Source organism: Rhipicephalus microplus, unplaced genomic scaffold (genome assembly GCF_043290135.1).
Source record: "Rhipicephalus microplus isolate Deutch F79 unplaced genomic scaffold, USDA_Rmic scaffold_21, whole genome shotgun sequence".
Taxonomy (NCBI): Eukaryota; Metazoa; Arthropoda; class Arachnida; order Ixodida; family Ixodidae; genus Rhipicephalus; species Rhipicephalus microplus.
Genome location: NW_027464594.1, coordinates 9229521 through 9254577, shown reverse-complemented (window position 1 = coordinate 9254577; position 25057 = coordinate 9229521). Strand labels below are relative to the sequence as shown.

General features: G+C 46.8%; 1 protein-coding gene across 3 annotated transcripts in view; it reads left to right on the top strand.

Moving 5' to 3' along the window:
- LOC142785334 (uncharacterized) overlaps nucleotides 1-25057 on the top strand; it is a 32610-nt gene that overhangs the window by 3153 nt on the left and 4400 nt on the right. For 2 of the 3 annotated variants that reach the window (XM_075883810.1, XM_075883809.1), the window contains exons 2-4: nucleotides 8068-8398; nucleotides 17500-17643; nucleotides 22191-23534. In XM_075883810.1, the coding sequence (XP_075739925.1) occupies nucleotides 8068-8398; nucleotides 17500-17643; nucleotides 22191-23534 (1819 nt within the window). The remainder of the gene's footprint in view (nucleotides 1-8067; nucleotides 8399-17499; nucleotides 17644-22190; nucleotides 23535-25057) is intronic. The other variant, XM_075883811.1, reaches the window with a different exon arrangement.

Here is a 25057-nt window from a genome sequence, read left to right as displayed (position 1 = left end):
AGTATCCACGTGGTTTTTGTTTCATTGGCCATTTCCTTCTTTAATGGCGCCTCACCAGATTATGAAAAATTTATCTAATTACTGGAAGTTCTTGCGTGCCCAAAGGAAAAAAATTGTACCACAAAATCTTTTGAATTGGTTCATAACACGTCGCAATAGCATGATGGAGGACGTGAACTTGAAACCTTTGCCACTCGCCCGATATAGACTTCGCATGTCCAATGTCTTACCTGCTCTCTTTGATAACGGAACAACACGCAGCCTGAAGATCACATGACGCTGACGCATCTACACCTCATGAGCACGCAAGGTTACATTCGCATGATATGCCCATGGCAGGCCGTGCACGCGAGCGGTGTTGTATCGTTTCACCATTCTCTGTGTTGTGCTACCTGTTTCTAAGGATATGCGGGCACGCTTGGAGAGGCTGGCATCAATAACGTATTCTTACTACGATAAACAGCACCGCACCACTCGAACTGCTCTGAGGGATGATTCAATAAAAACATGCCAAGCGTGGCGAATGCTCACATCGACACGATGTGATAACGGCAAGTGCACCAACGCAAACCAAATGAAGGCAGCTTAGTCTCGTATCTTCCTCGATACGTAGTTAAAAAATATAAAGCACAAAGATTTCTTTTGGATGTTCTATTATATCTGTGAGCCTGTACACTTCTCTTTAGCCAACAGATTGCACAAACTTGACACGTCGCCTTGAATAAGTCTTGCAGTGTCACGTACTGCTTTTACGTACACAGGACCATTCCTCGTTTTATACGTCACCTCCACCATGTTAGGGCACGAGCCCATGAAATGAAGGTCAAGTGGCGTTCAGTCTAACGTTTTACTTCTTCCCGGGGAAGAAGTAAAAAAGAAGTTTTTTGTTTATAAAATTATAAACATAAAATTATGTTTATAATTTTAGTGGCCTCAAACAGTGTTTTTCCAGCCTAATTTTTAGCATAAAATACATTTTTGTGCCTATCAATCTGGTCTCTAGTAGTGGCGCTGGCGTTTGCTGTATTATAGCCCACGCCTTTTGCATCATTTCACCTGCTGTTTTACCTCAATACCTTATTTCACCTTCCATAAGGCGTTGACGTGGCTATACAATATACAAAAGTGAGGAGTAACACAAATGTTACCCATCATTTTTAGAGAGACGAACCAAAGGGAGGGGGGGGGGGGTACTCCTAAGAATTCTACTATAATTGTTACGTTGGCTACGCCTTTAGAAACATTCTCTTTTTCTGAGGTCATAGAGCCTGCTACGTGGGCCATGTTTAAAAGTACGAGGCGTTTAGAACGCACGAGAAGACCTGGTGTTGTGTTAGAAGTCACCTGCTCAACTTCCTCGACAAGCAAGAGCTGAAATAAGTGTCATGAAGACAGTCATACGTTCGAGCACTACATGTGAATAGATATTACGACGCACACGTGGACATCTTTGAATAAACAAATTCAAGAAGAACCCATTAGGGTTGTTGTATACAAATTGTTACAATATCATCAAATCATATATCAAATTCTTATAGTATCATCTCAAGAAAACACACTGGTGCGTGTTTCTGGTTAGAGCGACTCTATTATATCCACCCTCATTCCGATGGTGGTGACTAATGAATGACGTATGCTAAAGTATTAGATATTTGTTAGGAAGTACAAGCAAGTAGACCTAGTTTGAGTCTTATTACAATATTTATATTTATAAAAGGTTGCAACATCTCAATACTTGTCCTAAATACAGGATGTGCAACAATAATAGCTTTTGGGATTTTACATCCGAAAACTCCAATAAGACTTCAACACACGCCATAGACGATGGCTCAGGGATTGTGGACAAGCTGGGTTTTGTTAAAGGAGTAACGACAGGAGTTTACAAAATGTTTTTAGACTGTTGCTTTAAATAAAAGAACTGATGTAGAGAAACCTAAAATGAGTACTGTGGAGCCTGTGAATGAACCGATTGTTTCCGTTACCGCCGTCTTTAAGACACACACACGCTCACACTTTCGGTTTCTATATGATGGGCGGCTTCTCAATGACGTGCGATAGTAGTGCGACGACACAGAAAGACAGGAAACGGTGACGTACTTACCACGAATCTGTCACCTGCGCGTGGTACACGTAAACAGCAATAAACGAACCGTAGGTTAATGAACCTGACTGGTTTATGCGATTTAGGATGCGTGCAGGCCACGGAGCTTACAAACTCAGGAAGAATCTTGACTCGTCGGGAAATGTTTATGACAATAAAGCTGGTGCGCAGACTTTAAGTGACGAAAACATTAAGTATTAAAAAAAACTGTTCTTTTCATGCCGCCCGACTCCGGTGTGTGGAAGCGTTGAGAGTGTATACTAAGAAAAAAAGATACTTTTTTTGCGAAGTCCTTAAATATTCTCAGTTCTGTTTTAACTTTTGGCTCATTCTATAAGCACACACTTCTGAAGAGTTTGACCTCATCAAAACGCGGCCACATCCCTGCCAGGACTCTATCGTGTGACCTTCGGTAGAGCAGTCAAACGTTGTGATCACTATCAGCCAGCGTGTATATACGAGGCCATGTCAACGTCGCAATTACGGTTAACATTACATATTAGGCTTTTAGTACGTTGACAGTGCAATTTGCGGGCACTATATTAACAGCGATCACACTTCTGAAGGTCGCAGAATTGAATTCCGGCCCCGGAGGCAGCATATTCGACAGTTGTTCATGTACTTAATTTTTAATTGCACGTTGCCCTCGGGCTTGTTGAAAAAACACATCCTGCGTAAAGCAGATAGGGCTATGAAATGCTCAGTCTAAGATTGCAGCCTTGCGCGCCCCGTAAAGACTGCAGTCCGAGCGCGAAGTTGCTGTTGTTTGAAGGGCCTTCGTTTCAAACAGAGGCCACTTTTCACTCTCGTCAGTGGCCGGGCGTCTCACATCTGACGTCCTGTTTCTGTGATCCGACGTCGTGAGAGATTATTTGTCAATAGCTGATACACGTAGAGACGGCTGTTTGGATCAGATGTGCTCGTTTCTGTTGGCACTGTGTGTGTTCCTGGTTAATGAACAGGCAGAAATATGGAAAAATTTCTTGTGGGTTTTCAAAAAGATGACTCATGCACTTTTGGTATAAGCCAACTGTGGCCTGTTGAACTCAGCGCGCCCGCGTACGTTCAAGCGAGCGCTCATGAAAGTTTCCTTTGAAATTCAATGTAGCTGAAATCTGTGATTGCGTTAACATGTTTTTACACAAAACGTGCCAGATGGACGTTCTGATACTGGACAAAACGTAACTGACGAACAAACTGCATTGTATCAAGTTGTCGCGAGCAGTGATAGACTAAATTCTGATATTTTAAACAAGCTGGTGACAAGATGGGCCAACAAAATGTTGTATAAATAAAAACACCACACTTCGTGTTTTAAGCTTAGTATGTAGCGGTAGGGGGCCTTACGTGTGCGTCGACGGGCTGGATTCGAACCGCACTAACTCTAAGTTCCTTTCAGTTTATTGCGGTTTTTCCTTAGTCGCAGAGCTTGTGTTTTACAAAGAATCATAATATTGTCTGGAAAAAGATTTTCAAAAGCAATTCAAAAGCCCAATTTCGGTCCAAGACGGCTTTGTCGCCAGAGCGTCAAGCGTGCGTCGTGTGGTGTGCCATACCACCCAGTAGCCTGCGTCACGCTGGCCAAAGCATTATATATGCCTGTGAGACAGCAACATGGGGTTTTCCGATAAGGTAGCGCGTAATGAGCGCATGCATCGGGTACCTTCGCTCGTGAGTAAACGTGAGCGCATCGGTCAATGTGTGCAAGGCCGGGGCCGTTCTTTCTACTCCAATGGCAAGTCGAAAGGGGGTTCCACCGCCGCAGAATTCGACACAGAAAGTCTGCAATGTATTTAGTTATATTGTCAACATATGCTAACAGCAAAGGATTGCTCTCTGCATGCCGTTCGAGTTAGATTAGTAGGCGAGCAAACAACAATGCAGGGATTTGGCTAGCTTAGTGTTTCGGGGTCACTGGGGCGCCAGCAACTCACGTGCTGCGTATTTTGCAAGTGTTTTGCAGTGTTTTGCAAGCCCAAGGGATGAAGTCGAGTCACCGGGAAGTTGGAGCGACCACGTTTGGTTTATATTATGATTGATGATTGATATGTGGGGTTTAACGTCCCAAAGGCAGCATGTGATTATGAAACGCCCCGTAGTGTAGGGCTCCGGAAATTTTGACTACCTGGGGTCGTGCACCCAAATCTAAGCACACGGGCCTACGACATTTTCGCCTCCATCGCAAATGCATATGCCGCAGCCGAGATTTTTTTGTTTATATTTCATCCCCGTTACCGTGCGTGAACGACGCTCTTCGATATCCTGCGTGGGTTACAGAAAACCGTGCGAATTAGAATAGACGTATGAACTGAACGGCACTGCGGGATGTACTAAGTCTGCCTGATGAATTTCGCTGCCATAGTAGGCCACTAGCAAGTTGCGTCATCGTTGCTATACGGGATCAAAAGTTTAACGTGGTGATGGTTTCCAAAATAATACACCATCGTCATACACGCACAGCGAGGAACGTGGAGTTGTTCCTACAACTGATGACAAGCGAATAACATCCCATTACGTAGCGCTTGTATCGCAGTTATGCTCACACTCTATAGACGTTCACATCTGTATGCCCTCGAATATTTCAGGTTCGATCAGCGTGATCGAAACAAGAATAAAGAAAAAGATACACACGTATCCTTTTCGCAACGTCGATACTGCGAAGATTTGTCGCACAACAACGCCGTTTGGAAGGTACCGATGAATCATAGGAGAGATTAGAAGAAAGAAGCGGATTGTAGTCCTATAGCTGCACGTTTCATTGCTGCATTTCGCTTCTCTGATTGACCTCGAGCATGTTGCCGGCATGCATTGCTTCATAATATTCACAGCAAATGCGCTAGCGGTAAAATCAATAGCGTAAAATCGCAGTAGTGGCGGTAAAATCGGGCTATTATTTTGACCTTAATTATAAATATAATACATAATTTACTATCAAAGTGCCTTACGAACTGGAAAAAAAAAGATTAACGACCGACAAGGCGTGGAGTGCAGATTTTTCCTCGTGAGTGTTGCAGGTGATCGTTCGTCGTCGCTGTCACTCTCGGTGCGTTCACAGCCGCCTACGCCCAGCGACAAAACCCTCGTTGTCGTAATATTCTCTTTCAAAATCATTGCTGAAAGCAATCTTAAAAATTTCTTCCGCCGAACGACTTCGACCACACCAACATCGTGTCACCGTTTTTAGCTGGGCGCCGGAGAACATTTTGCCAATTTCGCTTTGAAACCCGTCAACAAGCAAATCAGTTGCAGTGTGTTGCTATTCATTAACAAACGTACAAGAACAAGCGGCGAAGAGCTAGCCTTTGTGCGAAAAACAATCGTGAGCTTGTATGAATTTCACCATACAATGTTATGAGATTCCAGCTAAGGCACTGACGAATGTTTTATGCAATAACTCAAGGTGATTCTCAACTGGAATGGTCTGACGTCAACATTTAACTATAACCTAGGTGGCTACAGTAATCCTCACGAAGCCTATAAGCGTATTCGGTGGGCTATCATCGAAAGTACGAGTTCCTTGGTATTTGCGAGAATGTTCTGCGGAAACCCGCCAGGTGGTGGAAGGGTGGTTGCCTTCTTTCCCTTTAATTTCCCTGGTATGTTCACGAAAGCTTCGCATACAACGAGAAAGAATTACATTTATTGTATCATGGAGGGGCCGGTTTGTGCATTGATGCAAGAACCATGCAAAGTAGTAGTGTTCGTTTCGCACAGCCGAACAAGGAAGTGTCTGCATATTGACCACCTTTGAGAGGACGCTCCCGAATTCCGCTTGGCAGCACGACAGTCTATGGGCATTGCGCATAGTATATTTGGGAGACAACGAGTCCGATGCATCGCACGGCTGTCCACGTGTTGTCCGGACTTCTGCGACGCCGTTCAATTGCCCTGGTAAACCGGTCGTTACGCACGCGTTTACCATTTTTCTGACACAATCGAGTTCGAAAGCGTAAATTTCCTACTTCCGATGCACGATCGAATGTGATGTGTTAATTGTAGGATGGAACGTGCAGTCAAAAAAAAAGGGGTGGGGGGTGGGGGCTCCGTTTTTTTCTCCACACAGGGACCGTTTAGTTAAACTGGCGATGCCGACAGACCAATGACACAGTAGACCATTCAAGAACCATGGGGCAAAGCTGAAACTGCAGAGTAAAATAACCCTAAGTCTCGCAAACAACTTGGTGATAATTGTGGCCGCATAGGTTAAGTCACTCAGTGAAAAGTTGCAGACAAAATCGCACCACAGAATAAACGGCAGGTCCGACTAAGCCTTCAATTCCCATTCACAAAAAGCTCTAAGCACCCCACGTCACTTTTTTTCAGTCAATTGATTTTCAGCGAACCCAGACGTCACCTTTGACGGTGGTTGCCAGGCTACTGCACAGCGATGCAATGAGAAACTATAAAGGCGTATGGTTTCGCTACTATAGCAAAATGACGTCAATAACATGCCTCAGTGACAAGATAAGCATAAGAGGTGCGCGTCATGTCAAACAATGGGTGTTTCTTGTGTATTAAAGCATTGATTTTGAGACCACCAAAGCGCAACATTGGTGATACATGCAACAGAAATATCTCGACATTTCAATATATGTGTCTTCATTCACCCAGTATACTCAACGGTGATCACTTATAAATTAACTATGAAATATTGATTTTAATAAACCTATATAGTCACAGCTGATTGATTGATATGTGGGGTTTAACGTCCCAAAACCACCATATGATTACGAGAGACGCCGTAGTGGAGGGCTCCGGAAATTTCGATCACCTGAGGTTCTTTAACGTGCACCCAAATCTGAGCACACGGGCCTACAACATTTCCGTCTCCATCGAAAATGCAGCCGCCGCAGCCGGGATTTGAACCCGCGACCTGCGGGTCAGCAGCCGAGTACCTTAGCCACTAGACCACCGCGGCGGGGCATATAGTCACAGCTTCACTGGCTTCCAACTTAACAGGTGTAAAAAATATGTGGGTGCTTTTACGTCCCAAAATTACGATATAATTACGAGAGCTGCCATGCTGGAATGCTCTGGTAATGTCGATCATTTGGTGTTCTTTGCACCGACATCGCTCAGGCCACGGGCATCTGGGATTTCACCTGCGTTAAACTTTTATCACCACGGTCGCTATCGAAGCAGCGAGTATTGGGTCGGCAGCTGAGCACCATAACCACTGCCCCGTCACGGCGAACAAATTTCAGCCGACGCAAAATGCGAAACAACGCCCGTGTGCTTGTATATAGGCTAACGTAAGTGAACCCGACGTGATCGAAACTTCTGTAGCCTTTCACTACGGTGGCACTCATGATGATATTCCTGTTTTTCGCACGTAATACATGAAAAATATATATATACATATATGTGACATCTAAAAGACAATAATGCCAAGGAATGTGTAAGAGAAGTTAATAGAACCGGTGTAATGTAAATAGGAAGAAAAAAGTGGGTGAAAAAATACCTTGCCGTGAGCAGGAATCGAACCTATGACCTTCGAATTACGCGTTCGATGCTCTCAACCCTGAGCTATCACGGCGGCCATTCCCCTAGCCACTTCATTGAGTTTTATGTGAATTTAAACGTGGGAGTGTCAGTCAGCGCCATGTTTAGCCATAGCGGCGATTGTGAAACACCCTTTTATGAGCCTGTGTGGTGTCACGTAGCCCGTAAACTTATTACGAGCGGGCAGCGGACCAATAGTCCCCTCGTATACAACCTAACGGCACCAAGTCTGTTAGATCTCATTATTTAATGTGTCAAAACACGGAAAAACGAGCCCTTAAGTGTACACTCATTTTCCTAATATATATATATATATATATATATATATATATATATATATATATATATATATATATATATATATATATATATATATATATATATATATATATATATATATATATATATATATATATATTGCTCCTGCTATTGATAAAAGTTTTGTTAAAATCTCTCTCTTTCAGACGCACATTGTAGAGGAGTATGCAGCGAAGCATGCTATAACTAACGGCAACTCAAGCGTATTGAACAGCACTGGTGGTTTAAGAACTGCGAGCATCTCAATTCATGGCGGCGGCACCACGGAGATCAGAAAACATGTCACTAAGGCTCCCGAGCCTGATGGCAGGCTCAGTTGGTTGATTGCTGTATTCTGCTTCCTGGTCAATATGATGGCGGCCAGCTACTTCCGCTGCGTAGGGCTCTTCTACAGTGCCTTAATGTCCACCTTAGGGGTGTCTCGAGCTGAAGCATCCCTGCCTTCGTCTGCCTACACAGGCTTCAAGCTCTTGTCTGGTAAGAACGTCTTTTATACTTCGTCAGGGAGACATTTTGCTTCATTGACTTTAAGAGGTCCTTTTGGCTGAAATTTCATCAGGCCTTGGTGACAGTGACAAACGTCTCCTGTGCAAAGCTTACCTCATGGTTTCTTTGTGTTAGCTTGGCTCTGCTGTCTATTGAGGCTCACGTGGTCTGGTCCACAGAGTTTCCCAAAATTAACTAGAGGGCACTTTGACGCTGCGATCGTTCAGCGACCATGGTAATGATGGGTAGTACACACATTTGCCTAGTCTTCGTACTTGCGGGCGGCGAATCGTACTCGCGGCTTCGTTTATTGGCGGTTATGGTTTGGTTTGAAAGAAAAAAAAAACTCTTTTCAACTTAGTGACTTGATTCGAAGTGGCAAGTCAAAAAGAATAACGTTGTGAAGCGCAAACGGTGAACATTTGCTAATTTATGTTTTCATGAAAAAACACCTTCAAGCCACACGAACACACACGGAGCCAGAAGCAGGCCAGAAGTACGAAAATTAGACAAATGTGTGTACTACCCATTATTCCCATGCTCACTGAAGCGCCCTGTGTTGCAGCTTCCATAGACACTAGCGCCAGAGTTCCCTCTAGTAACTATTGTGGGAAACTCTATGGTCTGTTCAAAGGTCGGCTTGCTAAGTCTAGGCTGGTGAGTTGCCTCTCCTGCGACCACGTCCCGATTTCACCATTAGTTAGCGGTCAAGGGTTTGTCAGCCGCACGTTTGTGCCTTGGTAGTTTATGTGTTTGAGTGCCGTGAGGGAGCCCCACTACGCATATTCATCCTTCTGCTTCTGAAGACATCCTAATAGGTTTCTGTAAGCGTTTGTACTCGGCCACGACTAACTTTTCTGGCAAAGCGTCATACCTGGATTCAAGTGTTTTCATGTTGCGGTAATTTCTTTTGTAAGAATGTTCATCGTCATTAATGTTGACCGTAGGGCGTACGTGCACCACGTCCTGAGCAGGCGGATTCATTACACCTCGCAAGACTGTCTCTCGATGGTCGATGACAGCCCAGTAGGCAAAGCAGCGAGATTTCACGGAAGGTGATGATTAACGTGCGAGGGTTTCCTCATTGATTCAAATGAGTACGCGGGTGCCGCACTAGTAGTCCGACCATGGAGGTGGCTACGTACTACTACAATGCACTACTGCTACTACTACTACGACAACGACTACTACTACATACGTCGCGGACGCACTACCCACGGCTTAAAGAGCTTCGCCCCTAAAACACCCGAGCACACAAATGCCTGCGTGGGAGCGGTGTGAATGCCATCCCCTCCTCACAGTAAAAGCAACATGACGAAATTCCTAGAAGTAGACTTGTTGCAATAATAGAACTAAACAGAGACAACTGATGAAAATCAACTAGCATGCATTTTTAGGAAAGACAAACTTAAGATTCACATTCCTAATATCGTTTGTAACAATGCCTTTTATGAATTTAAAGTACGTTTTTATGGCATAGTTTATATTTTTTGTGGTGAGGGATGACAGTAGCCAAGTGGTTCAAGACCATGGCTTGTATTTGGTCGTGGAACTGTCCATTGATTGGTGTGTTGGTTTAGGCTATGTGATAGGCTGGTTAATAAGTAGCATTGCTTCTCATATAAGTAGCACCCTTATAGACTCTTCCATCTAAAAAGGCACATGAGTCCTGTAAAGAACGAGGCTCAGACACAGCACGCGTTCACTGGACCAGCTGTTCATTATTTCACTTCGGTCTCCTAGGCCTCGCGCTGACCTCGATCGCGCTGTGCTGATCTCCTTTTTTACACCTGATAGCTATATTGGTCGGCAATGAGCGCCGCCTCCAGAATTTTTCGATGCACTGATGATAACAAACGTTCCTTCTGAGCTCAGCACTGTGCGTGCCTCTTTTTATTACATTTCCGTACACTGGCGCTGAGCAACATCGACTGTCGTATTCTTACTATCTTAATGCTCAGTAATCAAACAAATAGACATATAGAGGAGATGGAAGCTCCATGTCACCATTCTCATCACTACAAGACAGCCCTAAATTTTTAAAATTCTGGTATTTGACAATGTACATGCCTCTAGACGCAGTCCTAAGTAATTGATTGAAATTGTACTTATGCAACTTTTACACATGCCCTGCTAGACGTGACATATTGCCGCTGAAGTTAATTTATTATATCGCTTCGGGAAAGACGCTACGCTGTGCGCTGAGGCAAATCAGCGTTCAGGGTGGTCAGCTGTGGAGCTTTAAGACGCTTGTTTGACACAGGCCACGGTGGTCATATATTTCGTGGTGCCGAAGAGCAAGCTGCCCGTGGATTTTCTGATGTAATGTCCCATTATTGAACTTCAGGTGGTTGAAAAAACCTATCACCCTCCAGTACAACAAGCCTCACTATTCCATCACAGTTCCTACAAGTAAAGATCAAAACTAGCAATAGATGCTGCACCCTCAGCACGCTTGACACCGCCTGAAATTGCAGCGTGCTCGGTGTTTTACTAAACAACGTGTCAATCACTGGGTGATCATGCCTAAACTTGTTCAACTGAACTGAATTGATCTTTGAAGTTGAGTTGTAAGAATGCATTGATGAAATTGTTGCAACTATATTGTTTAATTATTATATAATGTAAATGCAAGGTCAAAAGCGGTATCAGCGTCTGTACAGAAGCAGCAAGAGCTGGCCGGGTGTACAGGCAGCGTCGCAGCAGCAACCAGGCAGTCTTAGCTCGTGCCTCGCGCCAACGTGTCGATGTGGCTGCAGTAGTGGGCATTCCTCTTCACTACACTTCGTCCTCCGTCGGAAAAGGAGCCATCCTGGCGACTCACGGTGAACAGAGTACGAGTGGATCGTAATGAGGTTTCAACCGCTGTACGTGAACGGTTCCGCAACCCCGAAAGTGCTGGTCGGTGGATGGCGTAACAGGTTCTACGATGTAGTTAACAGGTGAAGCCTGCGAGACAATGCGGTAAGGTCTCTTGTATTTCAAAACAAGCTTCGAGGAAAGGCCTGTAGGCACAGCGGGAACCCAAAGCCACACAAGAGTGTCCGGAACAAAGTTAGGGTACGGCTGGTTATCGTCACGTCGAGATTTGTAAATGACTGGACGAGCTTACGGCATTCCTCGGCACGGCGGGCAGCTTCAGAGATAGGCGTAGACTCGGAGGAATCTGGGTGGTAAGGGTATAATGGTATCTAGTGTGGTGGAAGGGTCTCGGACATATAACAAGAAAAATGGCGAAAAGCCCGTAGTTTTTTGTGGAGCAGTGTTATATGCGTACGTCACAAAAGGTGAAAAGAGGTCCCGATCGGAGTGGTCTGAGGCAACATACTTGATATCATGTCCCCTAGGGTACGGTTGAATCTTTCCGTCAATCCATTCGTCTGCGGATGGTAGGCGGTGGTAGTCCGGTGAATGATACGGCATTCGGCAATAAGTGCGTTGACGACTTTAGAGAGGAATACACGTCCTCTGTCGCTGAGAAGTTCACGCTGTGCACCGTGACGGAGAATGAAGTTCCGCAGGAGAAAAAAAGATACGTCGCGTGCTGTGGCAGCAGGCGAAGCGGCTGTTTCTGCGTATCGCGTCAAATGGTCGACAGCGACAACAATCCAACAGTTTCCGGAAGCCGTAAATAGAAGAGGCCCGTACAGATCGACCCCAATGCGGTCAAAAGGCCTGGTTGGGCAAAGAATTGGCTGGATTTTACCAGAGGTATGATGAGGCAGAGCTTTCCGTCATTGGCACTGTGGGCATGACTGAATGTACTTGCGCAAAAAGGTGTACATGCCTCGTCAATAAAACCGGGAGGAAAGCCGAGCATATGTTTTGAAGATGCCCGTATGTGCGCATTGAGGGTCAGCGTGGAAAGCTGAACATATTGCAGCACGAAGATGGCGAGGTATGACCAGTAACCACTTTCGGCCATCGGACTTGTAGTTCCTGCGATAAAGGAGGCCATCGTGGACCTCAAAGTGAGCCGCTTGACGGCGCAACGTTCGAGAAGATGAAGAAGTTGACGGGTCCGAAAGGAATCGCAGAAGAGTGCTGATCTAGTCATCCTTACGTTGCTCAGATGCCATGTCGCAGTTTTCTGGGAGCGCAACCATTTCGTCTATGGCAGATAGACATGCAGAGCTTTTGGAGGACACAGGTGAACGTGATAGGGCGTCGGCATCAGTGTGACGTCGACCAGACATGTAGACAACATGCATGTCGAACCCTTGGAACCACAAAGCCCAGCGAGCTAAATGGCCGGAGGGGCATAGCAATGTGGATAACCAGCAAAGCGCATGGTGATCGGTGACTACGTCGAAGGGGTGACCATATATGTGTTTTTTTAATTTACCTAGAGCCCATATAATTGCCAGAAACTCCTTCTTTCTCACAGAATAGTCCTTCCCTGCTTTGATAAAGGTACGACTTGCGTGTGCGACCACGTACTCCTCGAATCCCGATTTGCGCTGCGCGAGCACTGCGCCGAGTCCTACACCGCTGGCATCGGTGTGTACCTCAGTCGGAGCAGTCAGGTCAAAGTGACGCAAGATTGGCGGTGAGGTTAACAGGCGGCACAACTTTTCTAAAGCATCGTCCCAGGCGGGTGACCAAGCGTAACTTTTGAGTCACTGCGCAGAAGTTCAGTCAAGGGGGTGGTAATTATCGCAAATTCCGGATAAAGTGGCGGATATAGGAGCAGAGGCCAAGAAAGCTGCGCAGATCCTTCAGAGACGCAGGTTTAGGAAACTCTGCAACTGCCCGAAGCTTGGTGGTGTCAGGAGGAATACCGTCTTTAGAGACAACATAGGCGAGGATGGTGAGCTGATTTGCGCCGAAGCGGCATTTCTTCAGGTTGAGCTGAAGGCCGACGTCAGTTAGGCACTCCAGTATTTCCTCTAGCCTGCAGAGATGTATTGGAAAACCTGGTGAAAATGTAACTGCGTCATTCAAGTAGCACAAGCACGTTTTCCACTTCAGGCCACGCAAAAGATTATCCATCACCCGCTCAATTGTTGCGGGCGCGTTGCAAAGACCAAAAGCCATGACACAGAATTCGTAAAGGCCATCAGGTGTGACAAAGGCCGTCTTAGGCTGATCTTCAGGTGCCAGAGGTACTTGCCAGTAGCCACTCCGTAGGTCAATAGAAGAGAAGTACTCTGCACCTTGGAGGCAGTCAAGGGCATCGTCGATTCGCGGTAAGGGATAAACGTCTTTTCAAGTTATTTTGTTAAGACAGCTGTAGTCAACACAGAAGCGAATTGACCCGTCCTTCTTAAAGAGAACGACTGGAGATGCCCAAGGGCTATTCGAAGGCTGGATGACGCCACGCTTGAGCATGTCAGCTACTTGGTCATTGATAATCTGGCGCTCGGCTGCGGACACGCGATAGGGTCTTTGATGCAAGCGCGCATTGGTACCCGTATTGATGCGGTGACAAACAGTGCACGTGTGACCGAAGGGAGTATGCTGGCAGTCAAAGGAAGAACGGAACTTCTCCAGCAGTCGTAGAAGCTGAGCACGTTGTGAAATGATTCACGTGTCGGCGATGGAGCTGCTGAGTACGTCAGGCCTAGTAGTCTGCGGCGAAGAGGCACAAGTCATTCCGGGGGTTTCGTGTTTGGTGGAAGGACTGTCGACATGTCAAAAATTGCAAAGGGTCGAGACTGTAAACCCACCCGACGCACTCACCCTGAAGTAGTGTTAAAGGACATGACAAGAGGTTCGAGATGAGCAGTCTGCTGACGCCGTCATGAAGTTCTAGAAGGGCATAAGGTAGCGGTGAACACTTGCGGCGAACGAAAAGGGCAGATGGCGTGAAAAGGGCACTCGATTCGGTGAGCGAGTTGCAAGATACCATGGTAAGGGTGAAAGAGTGCGGTGGTATGATGACGTCTTCAGCAACAAATAGTTTGTCCCCGGTTTCAAGAGCATAATTTAACGGAGCGTCGCCAAACACTTCAAATTCTACCTCAGCGCGAGAGCAGTCGATGACGGCCTTATTAGCGGAGATAAAGTCCCAACCCAAAATGAGGTCATGGGAGCAGCAATCTAAAACTAGTAATTCGACGACATAGATGAGGCCATCAATCGTGATGCGAACAGTACAGGCAGTGGCTGGCGTGACGTGCTCTGCGCTGCGCTGTATGAAGTGATATACTTGCTATTGGCGTCATAACTTTTTTGAGCAAGTGGCAGAGTCTGGCCCTGATCACTGAAACTGCGGCACCAGTGTCGACAAGAGTGAGTGCAGCGGCGCCATTCACATATACGTCGAGAACATTCGTTGGGGAAGAGAGAGGCCTTGGTCTTTTCGCGGGCGACGCAGTTCCTGCCGCTGGAACTGTGGCAATCAGTTTTCCCGCTCCGGCAATGAAGGACGACGACGCATGGGGGATGGTGAGCGGCGTCGAGGTGATGGCGAGCGACGGTTAACAAGAGGGCGGTGGTCGGCGTACGATGACATCTGGTCAGGAGGCTGAGAACCTGTGAACGAAGGGCGCAATGGCACATAAGGGGCAGGTTCGAAGCTCTGGTGGTAGCTCTGGTGATAGACAGGGACGCGTCGACAGCAGTATCGTGCTGTGTGGCCAGGTAGGCCACAGGCAAAGCATATGGGCCGATTGTCGACTGTATGCCATTGTCCACAACTCTGGGAGACCTTGGCTGAGCGAACCGAGGAGTAGTAGGTCGCTGTGGCACGGCTTATGGCAGTGACGTAAAAATCTGAAGAGGTGGTCGAGCGGCCACTTCAGCATAGCTTAGAGGTGCATTTAACCCGGCACAGGCAACGGGGGTCGGCAACGATGAAGCATCATGGGCAGATGGCAGAGCCACGCAAACTTGCTCCTGGATGGCCTGGCGAAGGTTTGCTGGAAGAGGTGACTGTGGTTGGCTGACTGTCGATAGCTGTAATAGCTGACGAGCGTCTTCAGCACGAACAAACTCCTTGATCTGCGATAGCAGGGACTCAAGGTCAGGGGTGGCGGTTAAGCTTGAGAGTGTGTCATCCGCGACGTTACGGCGTCGCGTGAGAAGACGCTGTCGTAGGAGCTCGTCGAAACTCTGACACAACTCGATAAGCTCAGAGACGGTGACAGGGTTCTTCGCGAGCAGCATTCGAAGGGGGCGTCGTCGGAAATGCCTTTCATGATGTGTCGTACCTTGTCAGTTTCCGCCATCGTCGAGTCGACACGCTGGCAGAGGTCGAGGATGTCCTCGATGTAGCTAGTGAATGTTTCGCCAATGTTTGGGACCGGCTTCGTAAACGTTGTTCTGCGCGAAGTTTGCGCACATCAGGGCGTCCAAAAACATTTGCGATGCAGGCTTTGAAGGTTGTCCAGGTGGCGATATCCGCCTCATGGTTTCTGTACCGCAGCTTGGCCACATCCGTTAAATAAAACATCACGGTACCAAGCTTTGTAGGATCGTCCCATTAGTTAGTAGCGCTGGTTCGTTCATAAGATTCCAGCCAATCCTCAGCGTCTTTCTCGTCAGTTCCGCTGAAGATGTCGGGTTCTCGCAAGAGCTGGGCACCGGGAGAGCTCCAGCGTGGCGAAGCCGCTGGGGGTGTGAAAACAGCGTCGTCAGACATGACGGACGGCAGCTTTCGGCTACGCAGTTCCAGGACTGGGGAGGACGGCAGCACTCTCCACCAAAATTTAATGTAAATGCAAGGTCAAGAGCGGTATCAGCGTCTCTAGAAAAGCAGCAAGAGCTGGCCGGGTGTACGGGCAGCGTCGCAGCAGCAACCAGGCAGTTTTAGCTCGTGCCTCGGGCCAACGTGTCGATGTGGCTGCAGTAGTGGGCATTCCTCTTCACTACAATTATTTTAAAAGCTTTATTCAAGAAATGTGGGAGACATTGCCGCCCCTTCATCTCACACAGGTAGTAAGAATATGATAGTCGATGTTGCTCAGCGCCAGCGTACGGAAATGTAATAAAAGGAGGCACGCACAGTGCTGAACGTAAAAAAAACGTTCATCATCAACGGTGCATCAAAAAATTTTGGAGGTGGCGCTAATTGGCTCGCTATATAGATATCACTTTTAAAAAACAAGATCACCGCTGGTCCCTAGTTTAGAAAACCAGGTGGCCGCTGCTGTACGCTGAGCCTGATACTGGGTCTTCAAGTCGGCACAAGCGAGAATGGCCTGCCAAGGCCGTTCTCGGTACTGCACTTGGCGAGGTGTATACTGCAGGAGAGTTGATAATTTTGGCATAGACATGCATTCTCACATAATGTGTGGAAACGACTGCTGCCTGTACCCCCCCCCCCCCTTCATGAACATTGAGCGGCGTACACCATCGGCCACATCGCGTGCCATGGTCACAAGTGCGGATGCTTGTCTGGATCTATCTGTATTTCCGGCCATTTCATACTTTGAGCTCTGGATACAAAGAAGCCAAAATGTGTTTCGCGATGCTTGTGCTGCAGGAAGTTGTTCAGGTTATTATTGTCTGTTAGTAATTTTGTCGGGTCATCGTCTGGTTGCTTTGCTAGCTCACGAACTAGTGCGTGCGGCCATTCATTTCCTGGGACGTACGAGTGTCCCTGACACACTATGGTGCATTGTGACTGGCGGAGTAATTAGCCTAGTGGCTTAGGGGTTATGCGGGAAAAACCTCCGTTTATGAACATTTATTGTTACTGTGTGCCCACTTACGTCTGTTCATTTAAGTTCTGATGCCTTGGCAGTTCCTTCAACTGTGATAGTACGAAGGGTTCGCAATGAGGTGGAGGTTGTTTAGTTTGAATGTTCGGACTGGTTTAATGCCATTAGAACAAGACTATAAATAAGAAGCAACATATACACAAGGTAGCTTCGTAGTGGTTAGTCAAGATATTTGGTATTGAGGTGGTGTGGTACATTCTAATAAATATGATGAAAAAATAACAATTTCACCAATATATCAGGTAATGGTAGCCTTGTTAAAACAAATACAGAAATAAGCAAATTTCTTCCGCCTTTTCTTCTCGTTTTTACCTCCTTGTCCCTTGACCCATTTTTCCTCTGTGATGCTCTGCAGACAAAATGTATGCGTATACGCTTGGATTAACTACCCATCATCAGTCAATATAACTTTCTTTTTACTCAAAGGCCTGTTCTCTGGTGTCCTGATTCAGTATTGTGGAGCACGAAGGGCTGCCATCATTGGGGCCAGTCTGCTCACCACGGGTTTGTCGGTGTCCTTCTTTACCAAAGGAGTGTCCTTCCTTGTCTTCTCTGCTGGGTTCTTAGCTGGTGAGTATGCCTCGAATAGGTCGCTTTTTATGATGACTAAACTAAGTTCATTATTCTTCATACTATAGCAACTACAGCCTTTGCTAACCAAGGGGTTCTGGGGCTATATGGTGTTCGACTGTAAACCCACAGGTCACGGGATTAAATCCCGACCACGGCAGTCACATATACAATGAAATCAAAAGTGATTGATTGATTGATTGATTGATTGATTTGTGGTGTTTAACGTCCCAAAACCACTATATGATTATGAGAGACGCCGTAGTGGAGGGCTCCGGAAATTTCGACCACCTGGGGTTCTTTAACGTGCACCACAATCTGAGTACACGGGCCTACAACATTTCCGCCTTCATCGGAAATGCAGCCGCCACAGCCAGGATTTGATCCCGCGACCTGCGGGTCAGCAGCTGAGTACCTTAGCCACTAGACCACAGTGGCGGGGCAATGACATCGAAAGTGCTTGAGGCCTAATAAAGGACAACAGATGGTCAAAACTTCTGGAGCCATTCACTACGGCGTCTCTCATATTTATACGGTATTTTCGGGATGTTAAAACCCATATAGTATTATTATAATATGACTAAACTTCATGCTGCATTCATAAAGCATCAAAATTCATGATGGCGAAATTTGACAAAGAAGCAAGCTATTGATGGAAGCTCGTGGACCCGAAACGTTTGCAGTGTAAGAGTTGAAAAAGATAGTAAGCGCACACCGTTCATCCTTTCCGATAATTTATAAGTAAAGCTTCGTGACAGCTTAAGTTGTTCATATTTTATCACAACATACGGCATGCTAAGACTCACGCAATAATACACAACTTGATCCCCTCCAAGTAAAGTTTAGTATCTCGATTTCTGGCCTGCACCGTGACGTCGTGCCCACTGTCATTACCTGTTATTCGTGTGCATTCATACTGCATCCTTACATAGGGTCCACCTCGTTCTACTCATAAAGAGGGCTGTAGTGAAATATGTTTATTAAAAAAGACAATTTTGAAAGAACCGAGTTCATCTACAGGTGTGAACTTGGTGCGTTTTATCTGACGTCAGTCATCTGAATGATTACAAAAAAAAAACAGTGAAAGACCTAATGGTAGTGCAACTCGGTGCAATTAAGTGTTTTGTACATTGCTGCACTATATACATTAATACGCTGAAGAGAGCTGAGCTTCAAATCTTTCACATTTCACTCTCTGAACATGACTACTACACACCGGTGCACGCACACTAAAGTTTTGGAGCCCATCTGCCTCCCCTCTCTAACACGTGGGAAGTGTTTTCTTACACCTCCCCAGAGCTTCATTGTAGTAAATTCGAAACATTTGGGAGGAAACCGAAGGATCCATCCGCGTGTCCGTCCGTCCGTTTGCCCGTCCGCCCGTCCGCCCATCTGTGCATCCATCCGTACGTCCGTCCTTCCATCCATCCATCCATCCATCCATCCATCCATCCATCCATCCATCCATCCATCCACCCATCCATCCATCCATCCATCCATCCATCCATCCATCCATCCATCCATCCATCCATCCATCCATCCATCCATCCATCCATCCGTTAGTTCATCCGTCCGTCCTGATGAGCATTAGTAAGATTTTGGAATGTCTTTACGCTTATTTGAGCTTTTTCGTAGTTCCTGTATGAAGCCTTCGAATCCACGAATATCGCCAGTGGGGCGTTTCGTTTTCTGTACTTCTTGATTGTCAATGCAAGCGCTATCTCCTCTGATTCTGTAATATAGGCTTGGGCTACGGACACCACTGCAATGTTTGCTTTTCTGTCTGCCACCACGACCACCCTGTTCTCTGCGTCTGACTGATATGGTCAAGCGTCTGTAAATCTCGCCATATTAAATATTTCGTCTTTTTATCTATGTAAGCTGTTCTTGCTTTATGTCTTCCCAGCGTGTAGACGGGACACATATTATTTTGTAGAGGGGATAACTTGTAGGATCCTCCGAATAAGCAGGACAATTCCTTAGCTCTTTCATGTACCTGCACTTCTTCACTAATGCCGATACTGTGGAGAATTTCTCTGGCGGGTGGCGTCTGTAGCAGGCAGTTAATTTGAGCAGTCACTTGCGCTTCAGCCAACTCATGAAATGTGTTGGAGAGCCCAAACGCTAACCGCCTCTCAGAAGAAGTACTTTGTAATAGTCGCATAGCTACTTTATGTGTCATTTTTATTATTTTATCCGCTTTTCCTTTCTCCTCTCCTTTCATGTTGTGGTAGGGTTGGCCTGCTGCTGACTAGACTCTCCACCAAACAAGGCGCGTCTTGCTGTTTCAGTCCAGCTCGATGATTCGTTATTCTAATTATCATACGGACAATTTGTGGAGCTGTTCCTTTATCCATGTCCACTGTGTGAAGGGATCGCTGATTTGACTGTAGCGCATTCCTAGGATTCGAACGGTTGCCTTCTCTGTAATAATATTGCCATATAGCTTGACCTCAATCTGAAGGCTTTCGTCGAGTGTTGATGCTGTGAGTCCATAAAGAGGTGTGCCAGCAGTGTCAGAGGCCGAACATTGTGAGATAGCCGTCTTTGCGTTTCAAAAATTATCTGCACTTCTCACCGTACGACGCCTGGTCGTAGTGGCGGAGGTGGCCTTAGTTATCCTGGTGGCGGCGGAGTATACTTATGCACATTGTGCTGAAGACTGCTGTTTCTTTTGCCGGAGTATCACCGTGGACGTGAACGCTGTCTTTGAAGAGGTGTTATGACATCTTTTCTTGAGGGCCCATTCTTCTTCATTTGTCTCAAGACGCTCCACTCCTCCTTGATTACTAGGAATTATTTTAGGGGGAAGGTCCTTATGGTGTGACTTGAGCGTCCCCATTGTGGGGAACCGCCCCTCGTTAATTGTTCAAACAGTCATGGAACGCGGTACTTTACTGCACGCTGAAAAGTGCAAATGGTACGAGACTAGAGGGCATTACTTGTGCAAAATAAAGATTGACGTCACACGTACGGAAGGAGAAAGAGACGATCACGCGACTATAGTCACGTGTTTTTTGGTGGCGCCGTACGCATGGGGGTGCTCTATCAACACCGACTAAATTCCAAGGCCGAAAGGCTGCCGCAGTGACGTCAGAGGGTGGAGGCCCAGTTACGCCACGAACGCTGCGGAAAGCCGGTGTTTCGTTCGCGTTTTAGGAGAACAAACGCTCCCGCTCTCGCAGCTGCTGCGGCTTGATTGGGCCGAATAAAAGATGTGGAAAAAAAAGTCTTACTGAGCATGCTCAGTTGGGTAACTGGGCCTCCAGCCTCTGACGTCACTGCGACAGCCTTTCGGCCTTGGAATTTAGTCGGTGTTGGCTCTATGGTACAATCAAAGCGCCTTTTTTTGCGTGGGTGCATGGACAAGGCTCCTGAGTGGCGTGCTCGCAGGGTGCCAGCGATTCGCGCTCGAAGAAGTTTGTGTATACTCAAGCCTGTAGATTTATTTACCTTTGATAAAGCTAGGTGATAGTTTGCGCCCCTGCTCGTCAGCGTCATCCTGTTTTCCTTTTTCGTCACGCTCCTCACGAGTGCTTGAAGGTGATGTTAGTTCCTTAAACAGTATTTCTTATACATTAGAAGGCTTCGTAACGATCGTGGTAAATAAATCATATACTATGGTGACTTGTAGATGAATCAGCGGTCAACTGCATCACTTAGTCTTTTATACTTGTTTCTTGTTGTTCCATAACGCCTTTGTTAATAACTACATTCTGAAAGCGTTGGTATTTTCTTCGAAGCAATTTCGGGTTATGAGCATTTTGCCGGTCCTGGAGGTGATAGAGTGTGACACAGTAAATATCACTGTGCTGTCTATTTCAATGGTTCAGAACAGAGTTTTTAAAGCAGACTTATATCCACAACGCGTTTGATACAGCGCAGCCGTAAAGCTTATTTGCCGCACGTGTGAAGATGGCAAGGGTATGTACTGATTTAGTATTTAATTAGCTGTTGTAGTTAACTTTGCTATTTTATGAAAAAATTATGTGATTGAGCATAATCAGAAATATACACAATATGACATGCGAATTATAGGAGCTGACAAAGAGTACCGCAAGCACGTGCAAGGAAGACGGGGCAAGGGGGCATCCCCAGTAGTTATCTATTAGAAGAAGGCGCTGTATCTGCAACATAGGTTGGCTTCCTAGGGGTAGGAAAGTAGTTGCATCGCAGTGCATGAACCCTTGCACCCCTTCCCCCCTTCCTTTAAAGGAACCCTTCACACGCCTACAGTGTTAGAAGAGTTGCCGGAAGCACTGCGTGGGTGCAGAAGAAACACGTATTTCAAAAACTATTAGGACGATGTACCTGGGTCATGACCTGTTTTTTTTAATTTCAGTCCTACTGCTTACCGCACAGACCAAACACAAGAAAAGTGTTACGGCTGTCTGTCAGGACAAAAGCTTCAATCTAGCAGACCGCTTGTTTCGCTTATCACTTTGAACTTTTCAGCTACTTTATCATGAAATCAATCGTTAATATTGTTTTCTTCTTGATATAAACATACAAAGTGTAACACGTGCTTTTCCCCCTGGCTATTTCAGGCACCGGTCATGGAATAATCATCAACAGCAGCGTAGCATGCGTATGCCGATACTTCGACAGGCGACGAGGAGCTGCGTTAGGCCTAATCGCAACTGGAGGAACCGTTGCAGCTCTGGTGTTCGCCAAAGTGTACGAGTACTTGCTCGCGGAGTATGGCGTTCGAGGTGCTTTCCTCATTATTGGTGCGTCAGTGGGAAACGTTGTGCCCCTTACATTTTTAATGCACCCACCACCGTGGGAGGCCATACGCAGTGGGAGAAAAATCGTTGCTAAAGATACCACTGGCACTGAACAAAGTTCGTGTTGTGCTGCACCGACAAATACAACTGACGATGGCGGTCACAAAGCAGAACTGGGAATAGAACAGATGCCACCTGTGCCATTACAAACGGGAAAGCCCACTTCCTGCAGTCAAGTCACCTGCGAGGACAATTGTAGGAGGGTCACTGTATTTAGCATCAACGCAACCCCGAGCGTCATTAGAAGCAGCAGAGAAACTGTCATAAGTAGAAGAAATGGCGCAGAGATGCCCCGGCGTAGCACTTTCCCATGCAGCCAACCGTTCATGTTGTCCAGGCGAAGGACGTACGCCAACTGTAAAGAAATGTGTCCGCTGCCTCCGTATGTCGCGCCGGACTTGGACGAACTGTGCGCAAGAAGAGGAACCATGGAAAGTGTCGCTGGATCGCTATACACGCCCAACCAAGTTCCAAAGCAATCCATAAGGACTGATTCGAAGCAGGCACAGTCAACCACGGTCGCGAGCGCCAGCCACTCGTGCCCACCCAGTGCTTCAACTGTGTGTAGCAATTTACAAAGCCACGCGCCTTCAATGAATAAAGATGAGGCACCTATCACGACGACCTCACTTCTTCAGAATGTCCTGCAAGTGCTCAAGAATCCACGATTTTACTTCCACGCGTTGAGTTACATATCAAGAGGATTCTTTGTTGAGTGCTTCATGACGGTGGCGTTAGACTTTGCGCAAGACGCAGGCGTAGCACGTTCCGACTGTGTGTACGCGCTGACATTCTATGCGGTCGCTGACGCCATAGGTCGGTTGTTTGTTCCTTATCTGAGCGACTATGGCCTGATATCAAACTGCGGCCTGCTCACCATCAGCTACTTGGCACTATGCATCCTCCAACAAGCAGCACCTTTTGTTGTGGGGAAATTTGGCATCTGGGCGCTCTCCTGGGCATTTGGCCTGCCATGTGGTTACATCATGGTTGGAGCCCCTCAGATACTCTCTACAGAAATAGGACCCAAGAATCTACCAATCGCTTATGGTTTCATGACCACAGCAACGGCCACGGGGAGCTTTCTGCGGCCACTACTAATAGGTAAGCGTATACTGACTTGCTGTTCTTATGCCTATTGAGGGAAGAACATGTGAAAAATTCCCAATATATCCACGGAGTGAATTATGATGAGTGGAGCAAAGCGGCCGCCAGTGCGTCTATGCGCACGCCCATTCGTTCTTGCTTCCGTCCATCAGTGCGTCTATCCGTGCATCAGTCAGTCAGTCTGTCCGTTCATTCGTCCGTACGTTCGTGCGTCTGTAAGTCCACTTGTCGTCCGTGCGTCCGTTCGTCTTTCTGTCTTCCTGTCCGTTCATCTGTTCATCCGTGCTTTCGTCGGTGTGTCCGTCCATCCATCCGTACGTTCGGCTGTCTGTCTCTTTGTCCGTTCATCCATGCATCCGTACGTGGATCTGTCTGTCCATCCGTCTACCCATGTATCTTTCTGTCTGTCCGTTCGTCCGTCCGCGTAGCCGTCCGTCCGTCCGTCGGTCGGTCAGTCGGTCGGTCAGTCGGTCGGTCGGTCGGTCGGTCAGTCCGTCGGTCCGTCGGTCGGTCGGTCGGTCGGTCGGTCGGTCGGTCGGTCGGTCGGTCGGTCGGTCGGACGGTCGGTCGGTCGGTCGGTCGGTCGGTCGGTCGGTCGGTCGGTCGGTCGGTCGGTCGGTCGGTCGGTCGGTTGGTCGGTCGGTCGGTTGGTCGGTCAGTGGGTCGGTTGCTGTCCTTTGAGAAACCGGCCTGCAGCTGCTCCTGACTGATAAACATGAAGGATGCGTCCCAGTGCCCACTGCTGTGCACAAAGGGAAGCAGACGCGGCCATTAACGAAAACATCAACGATGTGAAAGGAGTGGTTCTTAAAATTTCTTGCATAATTGGGATCATGCCTAAAGGCGTGCAAAGGAATCAACTAAAAACAATGCTTAGCAGCTGGTCAATCAGGGAGACACCAACAAAAAACCTAAGCTGTTATTCTAAGCTGTCATCCTTTATGTTTACCATGTGGCGCATAATCGCATAGTTCTGAGAAAGTAGCTGGCAGGGCAGGCGTTAGGTAGTTGTTTTCAATACCAGCGATAACCTTGATAGCGAGTGCCAGCAAGTAGATCGATGGATCAATAGAAAAAGATGTAGCAAAAAGCATCGATAGAAGTTTGTAAAATGTTGCGATGCTGTTGGGTACTACATTCCTCTTTTTTTGTGTGGGCGTTACTATATTGAACAAACGGAGTGCTGTGCTAACTCTTATGTTCAAGCATGCAAACATGATCTATGAGGAAGCTATAGATCTAGCCAATTCTCTTTTCATCGTAACCACTAGGGTTGCCACTCATCTTTTAAAGCTACCACTTCACTCTCCTGTCAAAATACTAAAACGAACACGTGCGTTTCATTTCTGAAGCTTGTCATATCTACAACGGAGGCAAGGCGCGTGTAAGCCTCCCCTCAAGTTTTCTTCTTTCGAAAGAGTCTTCAGTTCTGTCCCGTTAGGCACTTTATTGGCTCTGCCGCTCTGCACAGGCTGAGTCTCCATTTTTCTCCTGTTTCATTGCGATGATGGTGGAGTGTA